The 12,934-nt window shown below is 35.6% G+C and overlaps 1 protein-coding gene across 1 annotated transcript in view; it reads left to right on the top strand.

Annotated features, from left to right (window-relative positions):
* Positions 1-12,934, top strand: part of LOC136833766 (bridge-like lipid transfer protein family member 1) — a 110,902-nt gene that overhangs the window by 45,133 nt on the left and 52,835 nt on the right. Inside the window, exons 9-10 of the mRNA XM_067096010.1 lie at positions 6,041-6,205; positions 9,830-9,931. Coding sequence (XP_066952111.1) covers positions 6,041-6,205; positions 9,830-9,931 — 267 coding nt within the window. The remainder of the gene's footprint in view (positions 1-6,040; positions 6,206-9,829; positions 9,932-12,934) is intronic.

The raw sequence follows: 12,934 nt of genomic DNA on the forward strand, positions 1-12,934 counted from the left end.
TGTTGTTGAACTAGTGCCTGTTGATTTTCTGCTTACTTTAGTTTCAGCTTATTTTGTGCTCAGTAGATGAGGGCTGTATTATCAAGTTGATAAGCATTACCCAAGTTTTATATTATTAAAATTTCTGTGTGGCTTGGGTAACTTTGTCGGCATATTCGCTGTTAGAATTTTTGCCAATGTCATCATGGTTAGCATCTCTTTGCTTCAAATTGACTAAAACCTTTCATGTAAAGCATAGACACTACATTCAACAGTAGAACTGTATTATTTCAGATGCTTCACATTTGCTTTTAAATTTCAAGTATGTATTATATTTCTTGGCTTTGGAGAAGCTGTTTTTCCCTGGAATAATTCTTGGAAATTTACCATATGTCCTATATTTTTCTGATGCCTGTCCTAACTTTAGAGAAAGGTTATCTTTGCTGGACATTAATCAGAATGCCTGTGACCTTTGGATAAAGTTTATAGATTATACTTAGTTAAAGTAGTAAATAAATAAACACAACAGAACTATAGTAAATAAATAAACACAACAGAACTAAAGTAGTAAATAAATAAACCCCACAGAACACAAAAAAAATATGCATGGTCACAAAGATTCACTCTTGTATTGGCAGACTACAATAGATGAGTCAACAGATGATTAGTAACTTGAATGTGGTGTGTGATCTTTACTCTCCTCAAATGATTCTGTCTTTAAGGAAAAATTATTAGCTGACATAATTAGAATTGCAGTATATTAAAAGGGTTTATGTATCAGCAAATCTTACTACTGTACTGTATAGCAAGACTGCCCTAACCAAACATGTTTTTGCAGTACTTTTACAAAATTTAATGGTAACGTTGTATAAAAAGATTGGTGTTTTTGAAAACTAAAAGGTTTTTGTCTTATTTATGGATTAGATTTTAATCTTTATTCTTTATTCATTTTGTTCTGTTTGGAATAATAATAACATTATCGATGAGAATAATAAGATACAGAATATTTGTTATCTTGGAACTATACCTTCAGTAGACAAACACTGACAGCCAGAAGGACAAAATTTGTCATTTTGAGGTTTACAGACTCTCCTTTACTTGTGAATTTTCAAGTTAACAAACTTTCAGAGATATGAACAACAGTGATCGTAAATTAAAATTTGTTCGGAGTGCTCCATCTGCCACCCATAAGTTCAAATTTTGTATTGCGCGCCTCTGCTTAGTTACAATTTTTGCAGCTACCCATGCCAAACAGCACCGTAGCTGATGCCAATATGCCGTCCCAGACTCTCAAACCTATGCAAGTGGTAAGACATCATCTCTTGCTCTCTAAGTTATTTGTGTGATTTTATAGTGAAATACCAAGCCCATCCTTTTTCTGTTGTGGCTAATGGAAAGGATAAGGCAAGCGAAGATAGTGGCATTGATAAAGAGTAGCCAGCAATCTCGGTGGAAACAAAAGCGACAATTATAAAGAAATTAGAAAGTGGTGAAAAAAATGGTTGAGGTAGCACGCCATTATAATATGAATCGCTCAACTATTGGCACAATCTTTTAAAAATAAAGATCGAATAATGGAACACATAATAAGTACTGTGCCAGTGCAGTTAATAATTATAACTAAGAGAAGGGGGAGAGTGATGAAAGAAATGGGAAAACTTTTGAGTGTCTGGATGGAATACCAGAGACAAAGGTGTGTGCCACTTAGCCTCATGCTGATTCAGGAAAAGGCTAAAACCCTTATCAATGACATAAAGGCTAAAGCTGGCGAAAGGACTGTGGATGAAACACTTGCTGCAAGTCATGTATGGTTTCTTCACTTCGAAAAATGCACTAACTTGCATCACGTGTCTTTTACTGGTGAGGCAGTAAGCGCTGGCACAGCAGCAGATGAAAAATTTCCTGAGACGCTCAAGGAAATCATTGATAATGAAGGTTATACCCCTCAGCAAGTTTTTAATATTAATGAGGCAGGTCTGTTCTGGAAAAAAATTCCAGAAAAAGCGTACATGAGCCATGAAGAGAAGATAATGCGAGGATTTAAGGCGATGAAGGATAGGCTTATTTCTAAACAGAAAGTTGCACTTTTTAAAGAAAGGCCCTAAAGCATATGATAAGTTTAGAACATTAATTTTTCCCAGCTATATACATACCTAACAGAGGTGCCAATAATGATTTTCGGTGCCGAAAAGCCCCAAAATTCGTAGAAAAGGCGGTAATTTTCGGTTATCATCACACCCTTAGAACGGAATCCCCGCTGATAACCGGGGACTGCCTGTATTTACGACTAAGCCTTGGCTTGTTGCATCCAATAGTAGAAGTGAGTTGCCCTTCATTTGTCAGTGGATAGATTTTTTCTTCATTATCCTTAACTTTACTATCTTTCATGATGATATCCTGTAGAATAAGGTTGGTTAACCCTTTAACGCCGACTGGACGTATTTTACGTCGACAAAAGTTGTCTGTCGGATGCCGGTGGACGTAAAATACGTCGACTACAAAAAGTTTTTTAAAATATTCGCGGAAAAATACTTATAGGCCCCGTTTGCGAAAAATTTTAAATTACGTCCCTTGAGGGATGCTGGAAGTTGACAGATCACGCTGTTGTTTTGTTTACAAGTGTGACCCAGCTGCGCATGTGCAAATTTCTTTCTTATCCCAAAAGAAAGCATCAGCTAACTCTGCTGAAAATCTCAGAAATTCTTTAGTCACTTTGTCGTAATTTTTGCACTGTTTTCTATTAGCTGTTACATAAAGTTTTATATATGAAAATATGTGCAATTTTATGTAGAATACAACAAAAAATAACTCATGGTTGTAGCTTTTAGCAATTTTGACATATTTTCATATAAATCACGATAAGTGCCAAAATTTCAACCTTCGGTCAACTTTGACTCGACTGAAATGGTAGAAAAATGCAATTGTAAGCTAAAACTCTTACATTCTAGTGATATTCAATCATTTACCTTCATTTTGCAACAGACAAGAAGTCTCTAGCACAATATTTCGATTTATGGTGAATTTTTGAAAAAAACTTTTTCCTTACATCCGCTCTAACTCTGCTGAAAATTTCAGAAATTCTTTAGTCACTTTGTCGTAACTTTTGCACTGTTTTCTATTAGCCGTTACAGAAAGTTTTATATATGAAAATGTGTGCAATTTCATGTAGAATACAACAAAAAATAACTCATGGTTGTAGCATTTATCACTTTTGACATATTTTCATATAAATCACGATAAGTGCCAAAATTTCAACCTTCGGTCAACTTTGACTCGACCGAAATGGTCGAAAAATGCAATTGTAAGCTACAACTCTTAAATTCTAGTAATATTCAATCATGTACCTTCATTTTGCAACAAATGAGAAGTCTCTAGCACAACATTTTGAGTTATGGTGAATTTAAAAAAAGAAAAACTCCTTACGTCTGCTCTAACTGCTGAAAATCTCAGAAATTCTTTAGTCATTTTGTCGTAATTTTTGCACTGTTTTCTGTTAGCCGTTACAGAAAGTTTTATATATAAAAATGTGTGCAATTTCATGTAGAATACAACAAAAAATAACTCATAGTTGTAGCTTTTATCAATTTTGACATATTTTCATATAAATCACGATAAGTGCCAAAATTTCAACCTTCGGTCAACTTTGACTCGACCAAAATGGTCGAAAAACGCAGTTGTAAGGTAAAACTCTTACATTCTAGTAATATTCAATCATTTACCATCATTTTGCAACAAACGAGAAGTCTCTAGCACAGTATTTCGATTTATGGTGAATTTTTGAAAAGTATTTCCTTACGTCCTCGCTAACTGCTGAAAATCTCAGAAATTCTTTAGTCAATTTGTCTTAATGTTTGCATCATTTTATATTAGCCGTTACATAACGTTTTATATATGAAAATGTGCGCAATTTCATGTAGAATACAACAAAAAATAACTCATGGTTGTAGCTTTTATCAGTTTCAAAATATTTTCATATAAATCACAATAAGTGCCAAAATTTCAACCTTCCATCAACTTTGACTTGACCGAAATGGTAAAAAAATGCAATTGTAAGCTAAAACTCTTACATTCTAGTAATATTCAATCATTTACCTTCATTTTGCATCAAACAAAAAGTCTCTAGTACAATATTTCGATTTATGGTGAATTTTTGAAAAAACTTTTTCCTTACGTCCGCACGCGCTAACTCTGCTGAAAATCTCAGAAATTCTTTAGTCACTTTGTCGTCATTTTTGCACCGTTCTATATTAGCCGTCACATAATGTTTTATATATGAAAATGTGCACAATTTCATGTAGAATACAACAAAAAATAACTCATGGTTGTAGCTTTTATCAGTTTTGAAATATTTTCATATAAACCACGATGTGTCAAATTTCAACCTTCGCTCAACTTTGACTCGACTGAAATGGTCGAAAAATGCAAGTTTATGCTAAAACTCTTACATTCTAGTAATATTCAATCATTTACCTTCATTTTTCAACAAATTGGAAGTCTCTAGCATAATATTTCGATTTATGGTGAATTTTTGAAAAAAACTTTTTTTTACGTCCGCACGTTACGAATTCATGCATCATTTTGTGATAATATTTTCTCTGTGTTGCTTTGATTGTTTTACAATTTGTTATATGCCAAAATCATTGCAATTTAGTGTACAATACAACGAAAAAAAATAACTCATTAGCTTTGCAGTAACCGTTTTGCTCGCAGCGTGATTTGTATTCAATTATATATGAACTTTTTTTTTCACGCTGTCATATATTCAAATATTTATATATGATATTGATATTTTTTCATTTCTGATGGTTGCATACTAAACTTCAGGCAATGAGAAAAAAGGAGCCAAAAATGAAATCTTAATCTTGAAAACTAAAGCGTGCTGTGATTTTTTCAAAAAACTTTCTTTCCGCTTCAGCTTAACTCCCAAACCCCGCGGCATACGGCAGACACTTTGTAAATAGAGGCTCGGCATTTAAGGGTTAATGCTGTTTACCTCAACATTTGGTAAGTTTGGCCAACTAGTAAATTTTTTGCAGAGTTCTATTTGGACTTGCAGTCCCAGACCTCATATTTAATGTCTTTTGCTGGCTTGTGAACATAAAGTATAACTCCATTCTCACTTACAGTCTTGGGTTACTTTGCTGATCTCAGTACTGTAAGCCTTGAGTTGGATCTTTTGTTCCAGTCAGCCAAATTAAAAGACTTTTCAACAGGTTATTCCACCCACCTGAATTACAGCTTGGACAAATTTAAACAGCAAGTTTATCATGAAACAAGTGTAGTTTTTAACAGTTCTTATTTTATAAGTGGATAGCTGTAATTTACATTACTATCATGCCTCCCAATCTTACTGATTGTTTACAGCTATAGCTTAGACTACAAGAGAAGTGAGGCCCCAACATGCATGGAAATAAATCAGTGCAGCTTTCATGGAAGTAGACGAGATTTAAAGTGTTTAGGAACTATGAAGCCTTGAATAGGCTAATGTAAATGATGAATTCATATTGGAAGGTTTGTTCTGGAAAATGTTCTTTTTTGATACACAGACAATGGTGAGAATTTTCAATACCAGAGTATTGCCATTGTGCTTAGCACAAAGTTATTGATTATTACCTGCCCCTAAAGGGAGGAGGAAACTGTTACCTCACCAGCCTTACCTTACCACAGTAAATCCTACATTTCGTCATAATAGGCATAACAAAAGTTCAGTTTGTACATGTATTGGGGGTTGATTGCTTTGCAATTTTGCAATAGTTCTTTGTAAACAGTACACTATGACAAATATTCAGTAGAACAGTGCTTTTATTATGGGATCGTGTTGTAGTTCTCATATATAAAGACCTCAGGTTTTGTATGTTAGGAAAAATACAAATTACTTTAAAAATATGTAATTTTTTAGTGTTTTATATGTAAAAGATTAGATATATATTTATATTTGTAAAGGAAGTCAAACATTTCAGTTGGAAGAGAAATCTTAGGAATCAAAGAAATATCAATGAAAGTGTGGTTAGGAAAACTTTTGTGTAAATCACGTCATTTATCAAGATCCTAAACTTTCCAGACAATGCGTCTTCCCAATGGAGATGAAGTAAATGCATCTCCTCCTGTGTGGGGTTTAGATATCAAGTGTGAGAAAGGTACAAACTTATGCTATGGACCCTGGGCTGATCGCCAGAGAGAGCAGCTTTTTAGCTTTTTCTTCCCACAAGACTATCAGACTATGCAGGTAAGGAAAGCTTATAAATTTTTGTCTTCTATGTATTGGTACATGTTGTGTCCAAACATTTCACATTAATGATGTAAATTAATTTACCATTATATCAGGCATTCGCCAGTTAAGTAATTGTAGTATTGTGAAACAAATAAAACTTGTATTCTCTCATTTAAAGTTTGTATGGGTCTTAACTAGAATTCTAAATCTCTGTATTGCCTTATTAAGTACATACTATACCTTTACAAGAACCTCTTGTTGTTTGTCCCGGTGGAATAGACTGAATCTTGAAATTGTTCCTTCTTTCACTTTTATCATTTCCTTGTTCAGAATTTTGTCTGTTTTCCTTCTAAACAATGGTTGCTCTAATGTAGATCATTGCTGGAAGACATCTTTTTGGCCTATCTTTTCAAACCACTCATCAGTAGAGAATTTCTGCTCTTTCTTTTACTTTTTTGATTGTGACCCCTTAAATATCACTCTTCACAAAATGTGAGCATCCAAATTCTTTTGAGGGGCTATGATGCCACACTACTAAACAATAGATCTTATTCTTGTACTGCAGATCTGTAAAATAATTTAAGTGAGACTGAAATGAAATTTTGAATTGCCATGCACCAGTGTCTTTGGGTTTTATTTTTCTCATAAACTGTTTTCATATAGCTGTTTATTGTCTGTTTTTGTTTGGTTGATTTTTTCTATATTACAAATGCCTCTCTCTATTTTATTTTTCTCTTGTGTTGTGTAATTGCATTATATTTTTTGCATTTTGCATGAGCTTTTTTGAGCAACATAATGGCCAGTTTAGCATGTTTCATATAATAATATGTACATGGGGAATAATAATAATAGTATTGATAATGTCTGTTGAAAAACTTCCCTCAAAGTAGTATCATGGAAAAGTTAACATGTTTCAGAAACATCAGTACGGGGTCTTTTTTGTTTCCCTATTACAGTAAACTCCCCGTATTCATGGTCTCACTATTCGCAGACTCACCTACTCGCAGATTTCTCTGTGGAACATATGTACCAATTATTCACGGAAAATTTGCCCATTTGCGGTATTTTTCACTGAGAAATATCCACTAATTACTATATTTTCATATTTTCATGACTAAATGCATTTTTTGTGATAAAACTATTAAAATACTCAGGTATAAGCATTTTTAGAGGGTATTTTGTGTTTAAACTATCAAAACAGGCAGTTCTAAGTGTTTTGAGAGGGGTTTAAGTATTCATGGATTTTAGCTATTGGGGGGGGGTTCGCATCCCCCACGAATACAGGGGGGCCGTTTACTGTACTTTTCATTCATCTGGTCTGAGGGGATGTAGGAATTCTCTGATTTTTATTGATAAGTGTATTGACAGTCTCATATATCTTGTGGTCATCTACACATGGTTACAAGAAGGCAGGTACATGTTCACAGTCTCTTATCCAAAACCCTCGGGCAAGCTGTATTTCGGTTTCTAGATTTTTTCTGATTTTGGAACGGAAGGTTGTTCGTAAATACACAAGCACATTTCATTTCCAACAATAACATTCTGTAAAACTAAAAAATATGCAGTATGAAAAAGAATTGTAGTTTGTGTATATACTCATGTATCATCTGATCTCATGTGATCCTTAAAATTTTGCCCCAAAACATGACTTCTTCACATATGATATTGTGTATAGTGAGAAATTCATTTTCATTATATTACATGAGGATATGCTTAATGTGCAGGTTTCCTTTATGGTAGATTGTACTAGGCTAGGCTTTCTCTACCTGCCTTGGTTTTGGTAGATTTTATCAACAAGGCATAAGTAAGTTAGCTTTTAACTAAATAAGTCTAGGAGCAAAAGTTCAGTAGGTTAAGACTTGGGGCTTGTGTAAGAATTCATTACTATTTCTTACGACTAAGAACCACTAGCTACTGCATGCAAAACACTGGAATAAATGACAGCAAGTATTCACATAAACAAGCAAATTGAGAGACAGCTGTTTGTCAATGCTAGTTACGTAATTAATACGTTTATTAAGAGTTGGTTACTTTTCAGTTAGAGGGAGGAGGTTCTCAGTCCAAAAGTGAAGGCTGGAAAATCTGGTAAAATATCCACTTTAATAACACTGGTATTTTTATGTACAATAATGGATGTTCAAGAGTTTGAGCTGAACCATCTGAAAATATATTCCCAAACAACAACCCTAGTATTAGTCTTTAAGAAACTATGTTATTGGTGAAGCTTTGAATTCTGGTGTAAATTATAAAAGAGTATCCAGTCCTCCTTTAAGTAAAGCATTATGAAGGCAGTGTTGCAGTCATTAAACTGATTATTTTCCAGTGTTCACACTGCATTTGTAGACAGCATTAAAGCTGTTGCTGTCAGTTCTCTTTGAAGCAGTTAGGTATGCTCTGTATGTCTTTATCTGATCTTAATGGCTGAAGAGGGAAGATTGAGTCATATATCTATTGCCCCTGTCATTTTTATATTTGTGGAACTTGAATGCATATTCCCCTTTATGGGATGGCAGTCTACTAGGTACAGAAATAAGGTTGCTCTTATAGAAAACAGCATCATTAATAACATTTTTAAGACCAGTGATGAATTAATAACATTTCATACCTCTTTGAGCATGTATTTTCATGCTAACAGGACTGTTCATTTAAACTGCAAGTAGTCTGTAGATGCTTCATGGGAATGATCAAGATCCAGTTTTTCTAGAATCTTGATAGTGAATCTCCTGTAAGTGAAAGGAAAATACAAGTTGGTGCATGTACAGATAGGGTGTCCATATAGTCAAAGATTTCAGATATTCAGGCTTTCTTGAAAGATGTAAATGTTTAGGAAATTGGAAAACAGGAGAATTGAGTGAATCTAAAGTTTGGCAATACTGTAGAAGGAAAGAAGCAGTTGTTGTACTGAACAGTCCAAATTTTACCAATTGCTGTAATTTAAACATGTGAAATGATACCCTCTCTGGTGTTATTAAGCTTTCTGAGAATGAGACTATCTTTTTCCTTCTGCACAGTGAAACAGTGGCCAAAATTGATAGCAAATGGTTCAGTCCAAATATTGTATGCATTTCTGAAGTGACAGCAAACACAGTATTATATATGAGGCTATCAGTCGAGAAACATGCCAAGCGCCATCCTGGGTCAAAGTATTTTTTAATTTAATTTATTATATTTTAAAAATGGCACTTGGCATGTTTCTCGACTGAAAAAGCTCATTATTATGTAAACATGCCAAACTGTTTTGTATGACAAAAAAAAATTCTCCACCATAGCCCAGCCTTAGTTTTGGTGTTTAGGTCACAAACATTCAATTATGATTGCAGTACAGTATATTTGTACTCCCAGCTAAATAACTGTACTGGCAATACATATGTGTGGGGTTTTCACTTTGTGGTAACTGATATTTTTTTTCCCTTATTAACTTATACTGTAGTTCTAACCTTTATGAACTGGTTTTAACTCATTAGTCCGGTTTAAGTAGTTGATAGTGATATTAATCTGCTGAACTGATAAGGAGCTACAATTTTATTTTTGTCCTAACAAAAACAAGAGTGCTTGATTGTTTATAAATTCAGAATTAATTTTGTGGTATATGTGTCTTTATGTTGTCTTTTTGATACATAATGTGTTGTGTTCTTTCAGATACCAAAGTCTCAGATGCCAGGTGAATTACGACAAGTTCATCAGTTTGATATAAGATTAAGCATTCAGACTGATGCAACTATAGACATATTATTTTCAAAGGTAAGATTTTAAATCAAGGTAGCTTAAGTTTTAATGTTAGGTAATAAAGAATCATTTGATTACTTAAGGTTCTTTGCAGTGTCTCTTCATCCCTAGCTGCAAACCCTTTCATTCCTTTTACTGTACATCTGTTCATATTCTTTCTTCCATCTTACTTTTCACCCTCTCTAAACATTTGTTTCATGGTGCAACTGCCACTGTGAGGTTTTCCTCCTGTTACACCTTTATAACCTTCTTACTCTCACTCTCAGTTCTCATTTATGTGCTAAATGACGTCATAAGTCCCAGCACTTGGACTTTGGCCTAAATTTTATATTCCACTTCCAATTCAATTTTATATATTAAATTTCTTTTATCACAAACACAATACAGTACTGAAACTTAGCCAATTATTTTGCCTATTATGACTTCCAGATATGTCAGTTCATTTGTAAAGGAAAAAGTACAGTATTAGGTTGCTCAGGTAGGTTAGCACATACAAGTAAGGTCCAGGTCCCGTAAATCACTGGTTATTGTATGTCTGCCAAATGAGTAACAGCTGCCGTATTCCTTGACTTTTGGAACAGTTCAGGATTACTGTGTGGTATATCCCACTTTCATTCCGTATTATTATTACATTATTATTTCCTAACAAATCTCAGGTTAGTTTTATGTATAGCACTGATACTATACTTCTCTGGATCAGAGGTAATTTTAAAGTTAATGTATGTACTTTCCTTGCTTCTTTCATTCACTAACTGAGGAATTCTTTTATTTCTATTTGTTTTATAACAATTATGTAATGTTTCAATTTTCATTCTGTTCAAGTGTCTGTGTCAAACTGCTGTGCTTGGCACTTGGTGCATCTTGCCTCTGTTGTTAGTATCATTACGACATCATCTTTTTCTCTTGGGTCTCATCCAGGGAGGTGTCCATGCCCTATTAATTATCCTTCCTCCATGAACGGTTTTCTTTGTAGGGTTTATGAGTGGTAGCTCTTTCATCTCTTGCTTGAACCAGTATTCAATCCCCAAGCTGGGTGGCAAGGAGCAGTATGGACATGTTTCTGTTTTGTATAAGAATTTTCTTTTCAGTTCTGTGACCCTTCTTTGTTGAGATGTGCTCCTTGTAAATTTAGCAAATTTTTTTCTTTGCCTTCAGAGATCAGACTGTGTTTGAGTTGGTCTTGAGTTCATGTTTTGTCACTTCTCATTTTTCACCCACTACTTCCCTTCTGCAAAGCAGTGAGGGATCTTCTTCTCTGGGCAAACCAAAATCAAACAAGAATCGCCACGAGATTCATCCAAGGCAAACTGAATGTCTTGGCAGACCAGCAGAGCTGCCACAATCAAGTCATCCCCACAAAATGGACTCTAGACCCACTTGTCTGCTTAGACCTGTGGAAGCTGTTGGGAGGACTGACTCTGGACCTTTTCACGACTTCCAGAAACCATCGACTTCCTCTGTTTTGTTTGCCAGTCCCAGATCCCTTAGCATGGGCGACGGATGCCATGCTGCAAGACTGGTCAAACAAAGACCTGTATGCTTTCCCTCTATTTGACATGATGAGGGAGGTTCTGAACAAGTTCCAGTCCCACCAGAATGTGACGATGGCATTAATAGCCCAATTTTGGCCTCCGAGGGAGTGGTTTCGGATCTCCTTCGCTTCTGGTAGACTTCCCAAGGCTTTTACCACAAAAGTTGTCTGCTCAGACAACCTCATTTCAGGCGGTTCCATCGAGGGTTGTCCATTCTAGCTCTGACAGGTTACGGACTGTTTGGTGTAGAAGAAATGACATCTCATCTTCTCAGACTACTATAACAGAAATAGCAGATTTTCTGCTATTTTTGAGGACCTCCAGAAACTTGTCCTCTTCTACTATTAAAGGTTACAGGGCCATGCTGAGCTCTGTTTTCAGGCACAGGGGTCTGGATTTATCCTCAAACCAGAACCTATCCGATCTCATTAGATCTTTGACACCTGCAAGCGGAAGAAAACGGAGCTGGTATCATGGAATTTAGATGTGGTCCTTAAATGTCTCTCTGGCCCCTTTTCAACCCCATAGTTGTACACCGCTTAGAATCTTACTAAGAAGACCCTCTTCCTGGTAGCATTAGCAACTGCTAAGAGTGTCAGGGAAATTCATGCCATTGATGGAAGGATCGGGTTCTCTTGAGGAGATGCAGTCCGCTCCTATACCCTTTTGGGTTCTTTGGAAGAACAAGACTCCGGCCCAAGCCCTGGCCTCATTCTTTTAGCACTAAAAGTTCAATAGAGTTTTTGGGTTCAGAAGATGAAGAGAGAGCACTTTGTCCGTGAGGGCTTTAAAATATTATCTGCATAAGACTGAGAAGATACGAGGACCTTCCAGTAGTCAATGGTGTTCGGTCAATTACCCCTCTCGACCCATTATGAATAATGCCCATCTTTCTTCTTAAGGGACCTTATTCGTGAAGCACGTTCTCAGATTGGAGTAGACCTCCTACCTGCTTTTAAAGTTAGAGCTCATGAAATCAGGGCTGTAGCTACACCGTTAGCTTTTAAGTACAATCTCTCTTCCATGCTCCAAGCAACATACTGTACTGGAAATGCAAGTCGATTTTTGCACCCCATTACTTATGGGAAGTGGAAGCAGTTTCTAACAATTGGAGTACCTTGGTTCCTTTATCTGTGGCTGACATGGTGTTGGTGGAAGAAGTGTAGGAAGCATCCCTTCCATCCTTTTTCTCTTACGCCTTGACTTAGGGTGTCGAGTCTTAGGGGAAAAAAGTTAAGTACACCTTAGTTTAACCAGACCACTGAGCTGATTAACAGCTCTCCAAGGGCTGGCCCGAAGGATTAGATTTATTTTACGTGGCTAAGAACCAACTGGTTACCTAGCAACGGGACCTACAGCTTATTGTGGAATCCGAACCACATTATAACGAAAAATGAATTTCTTTTACCAGAAATAAATTCCTCTAATTCTTCATTGGCCGGTCGGAGAATCGAACACAGGACCAGCTGAGTGCTAGCTGAGAACG

The sequence above is a fragment of the Macrobrachium rosenbergii genome, chromosome 52, assembly GCF_040412425.1.
Source record: "Macrobrachium rosenbergii isolate ZJJX-2024 chromosome 52, ASM4041242v1, whole genome shotgun sequence".
Lineage (NCBI taxonomy): Eukaryota > Metazoa > Arthropoda > Malacostraca > Decapoda > Palaemonidae > Macrobrachium > Macrobrachium rosenbergii.